Source organism: Symphalangus syndactylus, chromosome 5 (assembly GCF_028878055.3).
Source record: "Symphalangus syndactylus isolate Jambi chromosome 5, NHGRI_mSymSyn1-v2.1_pri, whole genome shotgun sequence".
NCBI lineage: Eukaryota > Metazoa > Chordata > Mammalia > Primates > Hylobatidae > Symphalangus > Symphalangus syndactylus.
In genome coordinates this window covers 147,537,368-147,556,528 of record NC_072427.2, presented here as the reverse complement: position 1 = coordinate 147,556,528, position 19,161 = coordinate 147,537,368, and the positions used below count along the sequence as shown (strand labels likewise).

The 19,161-nt window shown below is 37.5% G+C and overlaps 1 protein-coding gene across 7 annotated transcripts in view; it reads right to left on the bottom strand.

Annotated features, from left to right (window-relative positions):
- CD163 (CD163 molecule) overlaps window positions 1-19,161 on the bottom strand; it is a 134,938-nt gene that overhangs the window by 24,510 nt on the left and 91,267 nt on the right. For 4 of the 7 annotated variants that reach the window (XM_063639692.1, XM_063639690.1, XM_055280790.2 and 1 more), the window contains 2 exons: window positions 2,372-2,458; window positions 1,338-1,661 (listed from right to left, as the gene is read on the bottom strand). In XM_063639692.1, the coding sequence (XP_063495762.1) occupies window positions 1,338-1,551 (214 nt within the window). In that variant the 5' untranslated portion in view covers window positions 1,552-1,661; window positions 2,372-2,458. Of the gene's footprint in view, window positions 1-1,337; window positions 1,662-2,371; window positions 2,459-3,956; window positions 4,090-19,161 lie in introns of those variants that run through there. The other 3 variants (XM_055280787.2, XM_055280789.2, XM_055280788.2) reach the window with 1 other exon arrangement.

The following is a 19,161-nucleotide window of genomic DNA, read 5'->3' as shown; positions in this document are numbered from 1 at the left end:
GGAAGAGGAAGAGGAGAAAGAAGAAAGAGAACTGAGTCGCCAAGAGAACTGAGCCATGAGGATCTTCAGCACCTGTTTCATACCAAACAGTGTACTAGTAGCTTTACATGTATTATATCACTGAGTCCTCAGCAACTGAAGTTTAGAGAGATTTGACAACTTGCACAAAATCATAGGATACTAGCTATGTGAAAATTTATTTCAGCATTTTTCTAGATGCTACTGTGTGTTTCTCTTATCACATCACGATGCCTGGACAGAGATAAGCCCTTTCTATAGTCAGTCCTATGGGAGAGAGAGAGGCTGGGAGGTGAGAGGACTGCATAAAAATTAATGAAACAGGCCAGTCACAGTGGCTCACGCCTGTAATCCCAGGATTTTGGGAGGCCGAGGCAGGTGGATCACCTGAGCTCAGGAGTTCGAGACCAGCCTGGACCATATGGTGAAACCCCGTCTCTACTAAAAATACAAAAATTAGCCGGGTGTGGTGGCAGGTGCCTATAATCCCAGCTACTCGGGAGGCTGAGGCAGGAGAATTGCTTGAACCCGGGAGGTGGAGGTTGCCGTGAGCTGAGATAGCACCATTGCACTCCAGCCTGGGGGACAAGAGTGACACTTCGTCCCCCCCCCAAAAAAAAGGAATGAAACAAACAAAGAGAAATGGGGAGCTCAGGAATCTGAGTTGGATGAGAAATGTGCCCTTGGGGTTTGTCAGCAGAAAGGCCTGACACATGACTTTCTCAGTTATTGTGGGGTCAATTGCAATAAAACATATGGAGATGTTTTGTAAATTAAAACCACAATGTAAATGAAATGACTAGCATTGCACACTGGTCAAGCAATTATACTTTCAAAGAATCCTTCCTACAACAAGAAATCATGTATTAATGCTAGAAATAGTTGTTTTTTGATTCACTAAGTTGATTATCAGTTAATGGACAAAACAGTAATAATTTGTGGGTCAACACATCAAAACAAGTCACTGGGAAAGAGAACAAGGAAATAACCTAGATGTCATGATATTTTTATGATATAGGAATAGTAGGTTACAGTGAGCTTACTGAATATAAAATTTAAACCACCACTTCTTGGCTTTTTGGCTAAGATCCTGTATAAAATTGAAGCCAGTCACTTCCTCATTAATCACAGTGTTCAGAATTTTTTTTATTTAAAAAAATGACCTTGTGCTTTGTGGTTTTCTAGCAATGGGTGGAGTACTTTTATACATGCACTAGATTGCTTACAGGAAAGTGGCTTATTCTAGGTTTTAACCCATCTACATACTTTTTTTCCCACCAAGGATTTTGTGTTGAGGCTTTGACTAACGCAAGTCTTACCTGAGCAGGTCACTCCAGCATCTTGTTGGTGAGTACAGTTACTATGCTTTCCCCATCCATCATGTTTGCAATCCCAAAGAGCTGACTCATTCCCACGACAAGAAACATGATCCATCCAAATGCGTCCAGAACCTGCACTGGAATTAGCCCATCCAGTGGCTTTGATAGCAGTTGGACATCCCAGCTGGTTACAAATCACAGAGACCGCTTCCATGCTCCAGCCATTATTACACACCGTTCCCCACTCCTCCTGGACTTTCACTTCCACTCTCCCACTACACTTGTTTTCACCATCCACTAGCCTCAGCTCCTTGTCTGTTCCTCCTGCAACAATGGATTAAGACAGTAATTGGCCAAGGTCGCAAAGAGCAAGTAGAAAATTATTTTTTACATTACTTATTTATCCTTATAATCCTAGTTGTAAGAAATTTAACCCTTATTTCATACATATATGTAAAATAGCATAAATCTTAAAAATGCTAGACTGAAACTTATCTACTTAAATAAAAATTAAGATGGAGATATCTTCTGCTATTTTCTACCATAAAATAAACCTCTTTGTACTCTCCTCCCACCCCCAGATGATAGATGATCTCAGTTGCCTCCTTGGCATTATTTTAGCTTTATTTAGGAATCTGGTCCCACCAACCTGGCATCTCTCAATACATTTTTAGATAAATTTTGGCATTTGAATTTACTAATGTGTTTCCCAAATTCACTTTTGTTCTAATGATTCTGAAGTTTCTCCTCCTTTGTATTCTTTCCTATTTTTCAGCTCAACATTATTTCTAATCTTTAAGTAAAATTCATTTCTCTCCTGTGAGTTTATTTCATTTGGTGAGGAACCATGCTAATATTTTGGTGTTGCATGGTTAGATTTTTACTGTGTGCTTTTAATAATATCTGATCCTTTGAATACATGGAGCATGTCACCTAGTTTTTAGATGCTACTCGCCTTCAGAAAAATTGTTTGCCTTTTAACTGTTCTTGTCAGAGTGGGCTAAGGCTGTAAGTAAATTTGACACAGTACTCACCAAGAGAACTGGTGACAAAACAGGCACTGAGAAGTAAGACCACAGTAATGGTGAAGGGACTCAAGTTGACAAAATGTCTTCTGATGTCTGTGAAAAAGAAAAGAGGGCAAAAGTAGCATCTTCCCAAAAAGAGACTTTGGAGAAGATAGATCGTTTCAGAGGTTAATTAACAAAGAAGCTCAAACCAAGACAGAAAACTCTTCCTTCTAAATTGCAAGGCAGGCAGGAAACATTCATACCCAGGCTCATATAGTTTCAGTGAAATAGCTTTGAAAATGTTCATGTTTATAGGCAACCTAGAGGTGACAGATTAGAAGGTTGGTGGTGGAAATGAGAATTGCAAGGGCAACCCACAACGATAGACTGGATTAAGAAAATGTGGCACATATACACCATGGAATACTATGCAGCCATAAAAAATGATGAGTTCATGTCCTTTGTAGGGACATGGATGAAACTGGAAAACATCATTCTCAGTAAACTATCACAAGGACAAAAAACCAAACACCGCATGTTCTCACTCATAGGTGGGAATTGAACAATGAGAACACATGGACACAGGAAGGGGAACATCACACTCCGGGGACTGTTGTGGGGTGTGTGGGGGGGGAGGGACGGCATTAGGAGATATACCTAATGCTAAATGACAAGTTAATGGGTGCAGCACACCAACATGGCACATGGATACATATGTAACAAACCTGCACATTGTGCACATGTACCCTAAAACTTCAAGTATAATAATAATAAAAAAATAAATAAATAAATTTTTTTAAAAACCTGGAAAATGGAAACAACATCAATGAAACTTAGTAGTGGACAATTCTCCCAGCAGGCACAGGGAAGGCATTCTGAGATTTCTCTATTCCCTAACCACCTCGATATTCAATTATGGATGCCCCCATCTTTAAGACTACCTAGCTGCACTGATAGAGGATAAGTTCCATCAGTAAACGAATTATATCTATTGTGTTCACCATAATTTCACCAGTACCTGGCTTGATGCTTGCCAAATAGTAGCTAGCTGAACAATACCTAAGTGATGATATTCATATCTGAAAAACTCAAATATTAAATCTTGTCATCTCTACCTGTATCATTATCACATAATACACTCTTTAATGCTGTTATTACTCTCATATCTTTTTGTTACTCTAACCCAACACTAATTTAAAACTAAAAATGCTAAATGATTTTAACATGTCCAAATAAGTCTTGAAATAGATAACTCACTTATCAGAGTAGATAACCTTCTTTATGTAATTAACTTTCTATCAATATTCCTTTCTGCATATTCTATCTTTTCTAACAACTATTTTTTCATACTCAATACATTTCAGTTAACTTTAGTTCCTGACTTAATTTTACCTCAGCAGTTTTACAAAATTAATGCCAACTGTGATTCCTGTATCACATCTTCAATTTTGAATCTATGGCAGATCAAAGGTGCTGCCATATAAGCCTATGTCCTTTTTCCACTCCTTACTCTCCTGATGCCAATCACTTTTAAATCACATCCATTGACTGTCATAATAATTATATAGCCTATTAAAGGGGAAATGTAGAATAAATGAGAAGTTTTTACCAGCAGATCCAGAGTCTTCAAGTAGCACCATTCTGAGTTTGCTCATTCCAAAAGTTTATAACTTCAATGATTCCTAAATATTCTTGTATTATTCCCTAGAAATCTTGTTCTAAAGAAAACGACTAAGAATTCTAAAAATCACTTCACTTTTATGAAAATGAAAAGGCTACATATGGAGGCGGAGTCAACCCAAAAAGGGAAGTCATTAAAAGAGCTGAGGTTCCATTTCATACTCATGTTTTCTTCAATATAGGACATGAAACAACCAAAGGAAATTGGGAAACACTTCCCATATATTTCAAAAAATTAGAGGAAATACTAACTCATATGCTGCTGTTGCTGAATTAAATATTTTACATTTTTGAACTTCATTTTGGACAAATATATAAGACACAAAAAATTACTAATTGTCATGTAGAAAAATTATGTAAAAAACTAAAGCAGAACAGGCAAAACATAATTAAATAATGTTTTATTATATCTACTTTTAATTTTATTTCCATAATCAAATGTGTCTAATGAGTAATTTTGTGTAAGTTGTTGAGACACAGCATTTGTCATTTCTTTTCTAATGGGATGAAGTACACCAAGAGAATTAGCCATGACTATTACTGATATTACAAATGGTGAAACAAAAATTAGCAACACATGGTTTTAGCTCTATATAACTCAAGATTCAAGTAAGAGAAACATATATGATAACAACAATGAACATAAAGTTAAAGTGCAGGGTTAAAAATAATGGACAAAGTAGTCCTATCTACTGACAGAAAGGAATGAACAGTCAGAAAACTATTTTCTCTGAGGAGAGGCTTAAATTGTGTCCTAAAAGATGAGAAAAACATTGCCAAAGGAACAAATGATAAAGGAGTTTAAGGCATAAGAAATAGCACATACAAATGAATATTTGTATATAAAAACATAAGCTCAAAAGAACTACTAATAGTTCATCATGGCTTACATATTGTCAGGTGTTAGTGATGGGCCTGGAATGGGGAATTAAAGAGCATCTCCAGCCTTCCAAAGAGACATTCACTAGAACCCAGTCAACAAAGGCACCCTGGTTTTCTTTCATTTCTTGGGCATGCCAAGTCTCTCACTGCCTCATGGTATGTCATACATATTGTTCCTTCTGTGTTTACTGCCTCCCTACCAGTACCTTTCTCTAAGGTAACTCTTACTCACGTATACTTTATTTCTCAGTTAAATCTCCCTTCACTAGGAGAAATAACTTTAACCCTGAAAGACCCCAGAAAATATGCACTCATGATAGCCTGTACTTATGAAGGTTGTCAATTATATATTTATATTTATTGTTTATCTTACTTGCTAGTCTTAAGATACCAGGATAGGAACTGCCTTTTTTTCAAAAAGACATCTACCAGTCCCTGCCAGATGGTAGGCTCAATATTACCTATTTCGTTGTTGCTGTTGTTGATAATTTGTTATTATTGCTGAGGTAAACAAGGACTACATGAAGAGGAGTTTTATATACCATGTTAAAGAATTGTAATTTTACGCTGTAGGCAAGTAATGACATTAAATAGTTTGAAACATGAGTACTAAATTGCTTTGTCTTTTACATATCTCATCTTGGTAGCAACTTTGAGAATGATTGGTGGCCAGGGTAAAAATGGAAATAAGACCAAGACTAAATGCAGTGAAAGTGAATATTATAGCAAAAATCTAGTAGAACAAGAGCCCAGTTGAAAAGATATAGTAGAAAAATGGAAGAAATAGATTGGTGCAAAATTAAAAAGCTAGGTGAACAAGACATTTTTGCTTTTATTCAAAATGAAGAAACAGGAAGTGTGTTTACTGTCCCACCTGAAACAACTAAAAACAAAACCAAACATGTGTAACAATGATTTTCAAGACACTGAAAATGAGGCAACAAGAAGAGTTGTTGCCTGGATCTCAAGGATAGTGATCCATAAGAAATGAGAAGCTAAGCTGAGTTTACTGCCTTGAGATAGTTTCCAGGCTACCATGGAATAGGAAGCCCACAGAATGACCAGAGGAGTCCCAGAGTTGGGGAGAAGCAGCTGAGAATCTGGGAGACTAAGGTGGCTAGAATTCACAGGAAATGGTTATATAGAGGAGAACCTTGCAAGAAGAAAAAGAGAGAAAGAGAGAGAGTAGGGAGGAGGCAAGGAGAGAGAGCTGAATATCTGTAGTCCCCTTTGAGTATTCAGCTGAATATTATTAAGTGCATGCATGTGAGCAAATTACCTGAGCCTGGGGAAAGAATAATGAAAGGATTAGAGTTACACACAGGGCCATGAAAAGTGACTGTTCACATGGAAAACTCACAATTCATGGGGTATTGGGTAGAGTTCACAGATGAGTCTTACCACAGTGGTGGGAAATAATTAGCCCTAGCTACTTGCTGATTAGATCCCACCTAACAAATTTTAAAGACAAGACCCAATGAATCATATTGTTTCCAAGAACATAACAGCATTCTAGACTAAACCTTAGAATATCTAAAGCAATAAAAATAATTTAAAACTCAGCGAAGTTTAGTTTACAATGTCTGGAATTAAACAAAATATTACTTAGTGCTATGGTCTAAATGTTTGTGTCTCCTCAAATTTCATATGTTGAAACCCTAACCTCCAAGGTATTAGTAGGTAGGGCCTTTGGGAGATAATTAGGGCTCTGCCTTCATGAATGGGGTTATTGCCCTCATGAAAGAGATCCCTGAGAGATGATTGATCCCTTTTGCCATGTGAAGTACAGCTAAAAAATGGTAATCTATAACCCTGGAAGTGGACTCTCACCAGACACTGAATCTGACACCATCTTGATCTTGGACTTCCAGCCTCCAAAACAAAGAAATAAATTGCTGTTTATAAAACTCGGAGTCTATGTTGTGTAGTTTCTTTTTTGGGGGGATTGGGGGGAGTGCTGATTATAATCTCAAAACATGCAATTACAAATGCCATAATCCTAAATGTTAAAATCCCAAAGTTCAAAATCCCTAAAGATCAACATCTCTGAAATCTAAAAATTCCTAACATCAAAAATTGCAAAAATTACAAGTCAGAATGTTGAAATTCTGAAAGTTGAATTCTAGGGAACGGATCAGTACATTTTTGGTTGAATACAGGATAGTTGCATTCTGTTAATTACAACATGTTAGGTGGAACTATTCCCTTGGTATTGTCTTTATTTGGAAATTAAATATAGTTTAAGGAGATGCAATTAAGTGTGGGTGCCAAGTTGACAAGGGGTGGATTTATAGACATAATTTTAGGTGTCAACTTGATTGGATTAAGGATTCTAGACACTTGATAAAGCATTATTTTTCATGTGTCTGTAAGAGTGCTTCCAGACACATCCAAAATAATGGATAAGATTAGTGTGTGAGTCTGAGTGGCCTAGGTGGGGAAGATCTTCCCTCAGTGCTGGCCTGCATCAGGGATCCAGAGAGAACAAACACAGAAGGAAAATTGGTCTCTCTCTGAGAGCTGGGACAGACTTTTCTTGTGCTACTTTGGACGGCAGAACTGCAGGCTCACTGGCCTTTCGACTTCAGCACTTACATCTGGAGTGGCTCCAGAATGCTAAGACTTTTGGCCTCAGACTGAGAATTACACCACGGGCTTCCCTGGTGCTGAGGCCTTTGGACTTGGGCTGAGTCATGCTACAGTCATCCCATGGTCTTCAGCTTACAGAAAGCCTATCATGGGACTTCTCAGCCACCAAAATTATGCAAGCCAATTCCCCTAATAAATTCTCTCTCAATGTCTATATATATATATCTTACTGGATCTGCCTCTCTGAAGGACCCTGACTAATAGAGATTTGGTATTGGGGAAGCCAAATTGATTCCTTCTTACGGTATTTTATGACACAGTGAAAGAGATCTGTGAAATTTTACTCTTGTAAAATGTTGTGATTAAGTGTGCAAGGCTAGTTAATGGCAAAAGATAAAGTTTAAAAGCTAATTGTTATTGGTGCCGTAAAAGCAGAAAATAGGTTAATTTCAATAGCGGTGTTGGACAGTATATTCTTACAAATCTTATACTGCGTGATTCTGGAAAGTGAAAATTAATCGACTGTGACTAGAAGCAGTGGTTGCTTAGAGATGGATAGGAAGGAGTGCAAGGAAAGAATCACAATGAGGGATAATCATGATGAAGTTTTTTGGAGTACTTGATATGTTCATTGTCTTGATTGTGTTGATAATTTCACAGGTATACACATACGTCAAAACTAAACAAATTGAACACTTTAAATATGTGCAGCTTATTGTATATTAACTATGCTCCAATAAAGCTGTTTTTAAAAATCTTTGTGAGCTATTATTGGTGGAGGAAAAAAGAAAGAGAGAAGTCCACCAGCAGCTCAATCTTCAAGGTTTACAACAATTGTGGTACAGGTCAAACCCTCCAAAAAGGGCCAGGCTTGGGGGAAGCTGAAGATACAAAAATGTTGAGTGGACCTGGAGGTTAGCAGATGATTTACTCAGAAATCTGTGACATTTTTATGTGGGCATATTCATGGGGAATGAGAAAAAGAAGAGGAATAAATAAAGGGAGTGGTATCACATTTTGAAACTTGTTCTGAATTTTGTAATAGATTTGAGGCTAGTTAGTAATCTCATTGTGTCCCTTTTTGGAATAAAGTCATTAATTTTGTCAAAGTCAGATAGGTTTTTAATAGTGAAATAAGTTTCCGTATTGCTGCGTTGAAAATCTCTACATATAAATTGCAGGTGTATGGTATTATTATGTAAATTCTGGAACAAGCCCATGCCTTTTTCTTACTCAGTTTTCTACCACCCAACAAGACAGAATGTGTGCTCTCTTCTTAATTTGTCCAATATATAGCCTCTTTAGAATGCTGAGCAAACTCAAGTTCAACTTTTTTTTTCCTTAGGTTCAACCAATCACTGAATAACATTATTATTATTTTCTTATATACACTAAACTCTAGAGACTTTACCAAAAAAAAAAAAAAAAAAGCTGTTAGAACTAATAAATGAACTCAGTAAATTTGCAGGATACAAAAAACATTTTTTAAGGTTGCATTTCTTTATTTTATTTTTATTATTATTATTTGAGACGGAGTCTCGCTCTGTCGCCCAGGCTGGAGTGCAGTGGCATGATCTTGGCTCACTGCAAACTCTGCCTCCCGGTTCAAGTGATTCTCTTGCCTCAGCCTCTGAGTAGCTGGGATTACAGGCGTGTGCCACCACGCCCAGCTAACTTTTGTATTTTTAGTAGAGAGGAGGTTTCACCATGTTGGCCAGGCTGGTCTCAAACTCCTGACCTCAAGTGATCCGCTTGCCTCAGCCTCCCAAAGTGCTGGGATTATAGGCCTGAGCCACTGTGCCTGGCCTAATTATTGAATAAAATTAATTGTCCAGCCATCTGTTGCAGTTCAGGGAGAATGGCCATCTAGACTTAACTATCCTTTCTGCTAGAGTGTTAGAACTATGGTTTCCATTTCTATCAGCTATCATGAAAGTTCTTCATTGCTCATATCTGATTTTTTCCCCATCAAAACCCCATAGCACAGTGTCTTGTCTTCTGACTCCTCCTACTTTTGTTTTGTTTCGTTTTGTTTTGTTTTTTTGAGACAGAGTCTTGCTCTGTCACCCAGGCTGGGGTGCAGTGGTGCAATCTCGGCTCACTGCAAGCTCCACCTCCTGGGTTCACGCCATTATCCTGCCTCAGCCTCCCGAGTAGCTGGGACTACAGGGGCCCGCCAACACGCCCGGCTAATTTTTTGTATTTTTAGTACAGACGGGATTTCACCGTGTTAGCCTGGATGGTCTCCATCTCCTGACCTCCTGATCTGCCTGCCTCGGCCTCCCAAAGTGCTGGGATTACAGGCATGAGACACCGCACCTGGCCCTGACTCCTCTTACTCTTTAATTAACTCAATTTTGTTCTTTATCTCAGATTATTTCCCCCTGACTATTCTAGTATGTTGAATACAAATTTAAGCTATGCATTTGGAAACTGAGTCATTTACAAGGAACATACAAAACGTGCACATTGGCATAATATGGCATATGCGTATTGCGTATAATTCGTTCATTGTGGGCTGCTTATTGACTAATAGCTTTGATTTCATCATATTCTGATTTTTTTTGCCTGGTTCCAGTAATTGGATTTCTGTTTTGTAATTGGATTTCTGTTTTGTTTGTGCCTTGTGACAAAGTTTGTGTCAAGTACCATTCCAGGAGTTTGTTTCATATGATCTACTTATGCTTTACTTGCTGCCTTGACTATCTCTACAGATCAATGGGTGATTTATGACTGGGAGTCTTGCTTTCCCAAAAATATTCATGGAAATAGAACATAGGGTAATAAGGAAGACCCTGAAGGGTGGCAAGCAGAGTAGTGATATAATCAAATTTCTGTTTTCAACAATGACTCTGACTATGGTATAAAAGAGAGCTTGCAAAAGGGCAAAAGTAGATGTAAAAATGCCTTATAGAAGGGTCATATAGTGTTTAGTGACAATGACATATGGTAGAAATGATGGGAAGTAGAGGTGGGCTCACCAGTGTTTAATTATTACTGGAATAAATGACTGCCTAACTAGCCAAATAAAGTATATACATGTACCAATAATAATATTCCATTTCCCAAGGATTATCATTGATTCAATTATGTCCACTTGAAATCCAAAAGTAGAAGAAACAGAAAATAAATGGGTATGTGTGTCAACCTAAATAACAAACAGAGGCTTTCGGAAGAAAATGATATTTATTCAGGAATAGGGCATTGCAATGAGAATACACGTGCCATCGTAAACTTGTGCATGTTCAGGGAAGAAAGACAAAGGTTTTTAAAGAAAAAATGAGGAGGATTACCTGATTATTTTGATATAATTACTCTTGGCTACAAAGATCAATAACAGGGGTGATACCAATTCAAGGTTAGACAGGAAATGGCTGGACAGATGTCCTTGCAGAAGTAATTTTTTGTGTGTATGGATGTGATGGCCTTGTGTTTTTTGCGATAATTTTTGTTATCAGGCATTTATGCATGAGAACCCTCTCTTCACAGCATTCCCCAGCTCTATTTGTCAGGGTTTGTTCTGTTTTGGTTTGGTTCTTGCTTTTTTTTTTTTTTTGAAGAAACAAACAAACAAAACACTAGTGACTCCATTTTGATTCTAAGAACTTTCTCATTTTCCCCTTTTGATCGAGATCTTTCTCCAAAAGCATAATTGATCAATCATCTCGTAGTTAGGTTTTGACGTCCCTCAGTGCTGGGATGAACCTATTCTAGGTTGCTGGTCTAATCTCACACTGGAGGGAGTAAATGGAGGCTAACAGTCAGTTTCAAAACCCTTTTAGTAACATTTGAGCGAGAAAGGAGTTTTGAAGGAAGTGACTCTCAGGCTGTCTACTTGGATGGTGTCCATTATAAAGTTTAATTTTGTCTATTCCATAGTTTTTTGTTATCATCTCAAAGTGTTAGGCCAGTATTATTTTGCCAGGAATTGTACTTCTGAAAAAAAATTAACAAGTAACAGATAAGAAGTTTTAAAAGGCAAAATACAAAGTAAAATTCATACTAATATGACAATCTGAGTTTGCATGATGGTTTTGAGCCACGAACCCAGGCTAAGAACAACGAATTGTATAAATCAAGTAACCATTATCTTCGCAAGTAAAAAAGTGGGCATTAAGAGGGGTAAGAGTCTCATTATTACATAGAGTCTTATTGTGAAACCTTCAGAAAAGCTATCTACAGCATGCAAACGTCAGCTTCTCATCCTGGTTTGTAGTGGAATTATGGAATTGGGTGGTTTGGTAACTTTCTTGTGACCAAAGCATCAAGCATGAGACTTATTCCTTAAAATTCATCTAGTTTCAGCTTGTAGGAGTTCAGAAAGAGAGCAGTTCTTGTTTTAGTAATTCCATGGAAGAAAGCTGGATTGGGCCAGGCGTGGCAGCTCGCACCTGTGATCCCAGCACTTTGGGAGGCGGAGGCAGGTGGATCACTTGAGGTCAGGAGTTCAAGACCAATCTGACCAACATGGTGAAACCCTGTCTCTACTAAAAACACAAAATTAGCTGGGTGGTGGCATACGCCTGTAATCCCAGCTACTTGGGAGGCTGAGGCAGGAGAATGGCTTGAACATGGGAGGCAGAGGTTGTAGTGAGCTGCTATGGCGCCATTGCACTCCAGCCGAGGCAACAAGAGCAAAACTCTGTCTCAAGGAAGAAGGAAGGAAGGAAGGAAGGAAGGAAGGAAGGAAGGGAGGGAGGGAGGGAGGGAGGGAGGGAGGGAGGGAGGGAGAAAAGAAAAAGAAGTCTGGATTGGAGACATCTAAAAGAATTCAGGATCTAGTCTAGTCTATAGTTAAACAACAAGAACTCAAAAACAATGCACAGAGATACAATCTAATAATAAGTATATTATAGCTTTTCTTTAGAAACATAACTTTCCCTAATACCATATAGGAATCTCAGATTTAAATAACTGGTTAGGCTAGGAAGGTAAACCAAGGCTGACTTTACATTTTGCCTACAATTTTAAGGTTCCTGGCCCTTCCAGGAAGTGACCATTTTTACTCACTCACTGTAAGGCTGAGAATCATTGAAGTCAGGCATTCTATGTGCATTTTCAAACATGATATTTTAGTCAAATCCTTGGTAATATAATCAATGTTTCCAATTGTAACCTGCTATAAAGAGAAAGCAGATTATTATTGGACTTATTCAACTAACCGAATTGTTATAAAAATAAAAACACTTATTAATAGTTTCCAAATTTTAGAGAGATCAGGTAGGGAGAAAAAGAAAATGCTTTCATCTTTGTTCATAAAAGTGTACTTTAGCAAATTGCTTTGTTTATATTGTAAACTATACATAGCTTAAAAGAGAAAATTTCCTTAAATATGGAAAACAAAATATTTAAGCAAATAATCGATAATGGTTTATTTTTTAATTTTATATAAGATCTTTTTAAATTTTTTAAACTTTTGTGGGTGCATAGTAGGCATATATGTTTGTGAGGTACATGGCATGTTTTGATACAGGCATGCAATGTGTAATAATCACATCATGGAGAATGGAGTATTCATCCCCTCAAACATTTATATTTTGTATTACAAGCAATCCAATTACACACTTTTAGTTATTTTAAAATGTACAATTAAGTTATTATTGACTATCAGCACCCTCTTGTGCTGTCACGTAGTATGTCTTATTCATTCTTTCTAACTTTTTTCTTACCTATTAACCATCCCTACCTCACCCCCAGCTCCCCACTACTCTTCCCAGCCTCTGGTAACCATCCTTCTAGTGTCTATGTCCATGATTTCAATTGTTTTGACTCTTAGATCCCACAAATAAGTGAGAACATGTTTGTTTTTCTGTGCCTGGGTTATTTCAGTTAGCATAATGATCTTCAGTTCCATCCATGTTGTTGCAAAGTACAGAATCATGGCAGAATAGTACTCCATTATGTATATGTACCACATTTTCTCTATCCATTAATCTGTTGAGGGCCACTTAAGTTGCTTTCAAATCTTAGCTATTGTGGACAGTACTGCAACAAACATGGGAATGCAAATACCTCTTCGATATACTGATTTTCTTTCTTTTGGGTGTATGCCCCAAAGCAGTGGGATTGCTGGATCATATGGTAGTGCAATTTTTCATTTTGTGAGAAACCTCCAAACTGTTCTCCATAGTGGTTGTACTAATGTACATTCCCACCAACAGTGTAGGAGTGTTCCCTTTTCTCCACTTTCTCATCTGCATTTATTGCCTGTTTTTTTTTTTATATAAGCCATTTTAACTGGTGTGAGATGATATCTCATTGTAGTTTTGATTTGCTTTCTCTTACGATCAATGATGTTGAGCACCTTGTCATGTGCCTGTTTGCCATGTGTATGTTTTCTGAGAAATGTCTACAAATCTTTTGCCCATTTTTTGATCAGATAATTAGATCAGATTATTAGATTTTTTCCTATACAGCTGTTTAAACTCCTTATGTATTCTGGTAATTAATCCCCTGTCAGATAGGTAGTAAATATATTCTCCCATTTTGTGGGTTGTCTCTTCACTTTGTTGATTGTTGTTGATTGTTTTCTTTACTGTGCAGAAGCTTTTTAACTTGATGTGATCCCATTTGTCTATTTATCCTTTGGTTGACTGTGCTTGTGGGGTATTGCTCAATAAAGTTTTGCCCAGACCAATGTCCTGAAGATTTTCCCTAATGTTTTCTTATGGCAGTTTTATAGTTTGAGGTCTTAGATTTAAGTCTTTAGTACATTTTGATTTAATTTTTGTATATGGTGAGAGATGGGGGGCTAGTTTCATTCTTCTGCATATGAATATCCAGCTTTCTTAGCACCATTTATTGAAGGGACAGTTTTCCCCAGTGTATGTTCTTGGTACCTTTGTCAAAAATGAGTTCACTATAGGTGTTTAGATTTGTTTCTGGGTTCTCTTTTCTGTTCCATTGGTCTTTGTGTTTGTTTTCATGCCAGTACGATGCTGTTTTGGTTACTATAGCTCTGTAATATAATTTGAAGTCAGGTAATGTGATTCCTCCAGTTTTATTCTTTTTGCTTAGGATAGCTTTGGCTATTCTGGCCCTTTTGTGGTTCCATATAAATTTTAGAATATTTTTCTGTTTCTGTAAAGAATGCCATTGTTATCTTGATGTTGATTGCATTGAATATGTAGATTGCTTTGGGTAGTGTGGAATTTTAGCAATATTGATTCTGCCCATCCATGAACCTGAAATATCTTCCCATTTTTTGGTGTCCTCTTCAATTTCTTTCATCATTGTTCTATAGTTTTCATTATAAAGATCTTTCACTCCTTTGGTTAAGTTAGTTCCTAGGTATTTAATTTTATTTGTGGCTATTGTAAATGAGATTACTTTTTTATTTCTTTTTTGGATTGTTTACTGTTGGCATATAGAAATGTTACTGATTTTTATATATTGATTTCATATCCTGCAACTTTACTGAATTTATCAGTTCTAATATTTTTGGTGGAGTCTATAGGTATTTCCAAATATAAGATTATATCACCTGCAAACAGGAATGATTTGACTTCCTCTTTCCAAGTTGGATACCCTTTGTATCTTTCTCTTGTTTGATTGCTCTAGCTAGGACTTCCCGTACTATGTCAAAAATAGTGGTGACAGTGGGCATCCTCGTCGTCTTCTAGATTACAGATGAAAGGCTCTCAGTTTTTTCACCATTCAGTATGATACTAGCTGTGGGTCTGTCAAATATGGCTTTCATTATGTTGGGATATGATTCTTCTGTAACCAATTTTTTGAGAGTTTTTGTCATGAAGGATGTTGAATTTTATCAAATGCTTTTTCAGCATCAATTGAAATGGTCATATGGTTTTTATCCTTTATTCTGTTGATATGGTGTATCACATTGATTTGCATATGCCTAACCATCCTTTCATTCCAGAGATAAAACCCACGTGGTCATGATGAATGATCTTTCTAACATATTGTTAAATTCCATTTGCTAGTATTTTGTTGAGAATTGTTCCATCAATATTCATCAGTGATATTGGCCTGTAGCTTTCTTTTTTTGATGTGCCTTTGTCTGGTTTTGGTATAAGGGTAGTAGTGGCCTCATATAATTAGTTTGGAAGTATTCTCTCCTCCTCTATTTTTCAGAATAGTTTGAGTAGAATTGGTATTAGTTCTTCAAATGTTTGGTACAATTCAGCAGTGAAGCCATCAGATTCTGGGCTTCTCTTTAGTGGAAGACTTTTTATTACGGCCTCAATCCCATTACTTGTTATTGGACCATTCAGATTTTGGATTCCTTCCTGGCATAATATTGCTAGATTGTATGTGTGTAGGAATTTGTCCATTTCTTCTAGATTTTCCATCCTTTTGCATTTGGTTGCTTATAGTAGCCACTAATGATCCTTTGAATTCCTGCAGTATTAGTTGTAATGTCTGCTTTTTCATTTCTTATTTTATTTATTTTGATTGTTTCTCTTTTTTCCTTAGTCTGTTTAAAAGTTTATGAATTTTATTTAAATTTCTTTTTGGTTTTTGTTTTTATTTTACTTTGAGTTCTAGGGTACAACTGCACAACGCGCAGGTTTGTTACATATGTATACATGTGCCATGTTGGTGTGCTGCACCCATTAATTCATCATTTACATTAGGTATATCTCCTAATGCTATCTCTCCCCCCTCCCCCCATCCCACAACAGGCCCCGGTGTGTCATGTTCCCCTTCCTGTGTCCAAGTGTTCCCGTTGTTCAATTCCCACCTCTGAGTGAGAACAAAACAGCAACTTTTTGTTTCATTAATCTTTTATATTGTTTTCTTTATTTCAATTTCATTTATTCCTGCTCTAATCTTTATTATCACTTTCCTTTTTTTACCTCAAATTTTTATTTTTTTTTTTATTTTTTTTTTTTGAGACGGAGTCTTTCTCTGTCCCCCAGGCTGGAGTGCGGTGGCGCGATCTCGGCTCACCGCAACCTCCACCTCCTGGGTTCACGCCATTCTCCTGCCTCAGCCTCCCGAGTAGCTGGGACCACAGGCGCCCGCCAGCACGCCCGGCTAATTTTTTTGTATTTTTTAGTAGAGACGGGGTTTCACCGTGTTAGCCAGGATGGTCTCGATCTCCTGACCTCGTGATCCACCCGCCTCGGCCTCCCAAAGTGCTGGGATTACAGGCTTGAGCCACCGCGCCCGGCCTCAAATTTTTATTTTTATTTCTGGGGTATATGTGCAGGATGTGCAAGTTTGTTACATAGGTAGACATATGCCATAGTGGTTTGCACACCTATCAACCCATCACCTAGGTATTAAGCCCAGCTGCATTAGCTGTTTTTCCTAATACTCTCCCTGCCCCCACCCCACCGCCTGACAGGCCCCAGTGTGTGTTGCTCCCCTCCCTGTGTCCACGTGATCTCATTGTTCAGCTCCCACTTATAAATGAGAACACGCAATGTTTGGTTTTCTGCTCTTGCATTAGTTTGCTGAAGATAATGGCTTCCAGCTTCATCCATGTCCCTGCAAAGGACATGATCTCATTCCTTTTTAGGTCTGCCATGGTGTATATGTACCACATTTTCTTTATCCAATCTATCGTTAATGGGCATTTGGGTTGATTCCATGTTCTTATTATTGTGAATAGTGCTGCAATGAACATACATGTGCATGTATCTTTGTAATAGAATAATTTATATTCCTTTGGGTATATACTCAGTAATGGGATTGCTGGGTCAAATGGTATTTCTGGTTCTAGATCTTTGAGGAATCACCACACCATCTTCCACAATGGTTGAACTAATTTGCATTCCCAACAGTGTAAAAGTGTTCCTATTACTCCACAACCTCACCAGCATCTGTTGTTTCTTGACTTTCTAATAATGGCCATTCTGACTGGCATGAGACAGTATCTCATTGTGGTTTTGATTTGCATTTGTCTAATGATAGTGATGTTGAGCTTTTTTTCATATGTTTGTTGGCTGCATGAAAGTCTTCTTTTGAGAAGCGTCTGTTCATGTCCTTTGCCCACTTTTTAATGGGGTTGTTTTTTTTCTTGTAAATTTGTTTGAATTCCTTGTAGATTCTGAATATTAAACCTTTGTCAGATGGCTAAATTGCAGATTTCTCCCACTCTGTAGGTTGCCTGTTCACTCTGATGATAATCTGTTTTGCTCTACAGAAGCTCTTTAGTTTAGTTAGATCCCATTTGTCAATTTTTGCTTTTGTTGCAATTGCTTTTGGCGATTTCATCATGAAATCTTTGCTCATGCCTATGTCCTGAATTGTATTGCCTAGATTTTCTTCTAGGGTTTTTATAGTTTTGGGTTTTACATTTAAGTCTTTAATCCATCTTAAGTTAATTTTTGTATAAGGTGTGAAGAAGGGGTCCAGTTTCAATTTTCTGCAGATGGATAGCCAGTTTTCCCAGCACCATTTGTTAAATAGGGAATCCTTTCCCCATTGCTTGTTTTGGTCAGGTTTGCCGAAGATTAGATGGTTGTAGATGTGTGATCTTATTTCTGACTTCTCTATTCTGTTCCATTGGTCTATGTGTCTGTTTTTGTACCAGTACCATGCTGTTTTGGTTATTGTAGCCTTATAGTATAGTTTGAAGTCCTGTATGGTGATGCCTCCAGCTTTGTTCTTTTTGCTTAGAATTGTCTTGCCTACACGGGCTCTTTTTCAGTTCCACAGGAAATTTAAAGTAGTTTTTTCTAATTCTGTGAAGAATATCAATGGTACTTTAATGGGAATAGCATTGAATTGATAAATTACTTTGGGCAGTATGGCCATTTTCACAATACTGATTGTTCCTATCCATGCACATGGAATATTTTTCCATTTGTTTGTGTCCTCTCTGGTTTCCTTGAGCAGAGATTTGTAGCTCTCCTTGAAAAGGTCCTTCATTTCCCTTGTTACCTGTATTCCTAGGTATTTTGTTATCTTTGCAACTGTGAATGGGAGTTCACTCATAATTTGGCTTTCTGCTTGCCTGTTGTTGGTGTATGGGAATGCTTGTGACTTCTGCACAATGATTTTGTATCCTGAGACTTTGCTGAAGTTGTTTATCAGCTTAAGAAGCTTTTGGGCTGAGACAATGGGGTTTTCTAGATATACAATCATGTCATCCACAAACAAAGAAATTTTGACTTCCTCCCTTCCTATCTGAATACTCATTATTTCTTTCTCTTGCCTGATTGCCCTGGCCAGAACTTCCAAAACTATGTTGAATAGGAGTGGTGAGAGAGGGCATCTTTGTCTGTGCTGGTTTTCAAGGGGAATGCTTCCAGCTTTTGCCCATTCAGTATGATATTGGCTGCGGATTTGCCATAAGTGGCTCATTATTTTGAGGTATGTTCCTTCGATACCTAGTTTGTTGAGAGTTTTTAACATGAAAGTATGTTGAATTTTATCAAAGGCTTATTCTGTGACTATTGAGATAATCATGCGTTTTTTCTCTTTAGGTCTGTTTATGTGACAAATCACGTTTATTGATTTATGTATGTTGAACCAGCCTTTCATTCTGGAAATGAAGCCTACTTGATTGTGGTGGATAAGCTTTTTGATGTGCTGCTGGATTCAGTTCGCAGTATTTTATTGAAAATTTTTGCATCAACGTTCATCAGGGATATTGGCCTGAAGTTTTCCTTTCTGTTGTATCTCTGCCTGGTTTTGTTATCAGGATGATTCTGGCCTCATAGAATGAGTTATGGAGGAATTCCTCATTT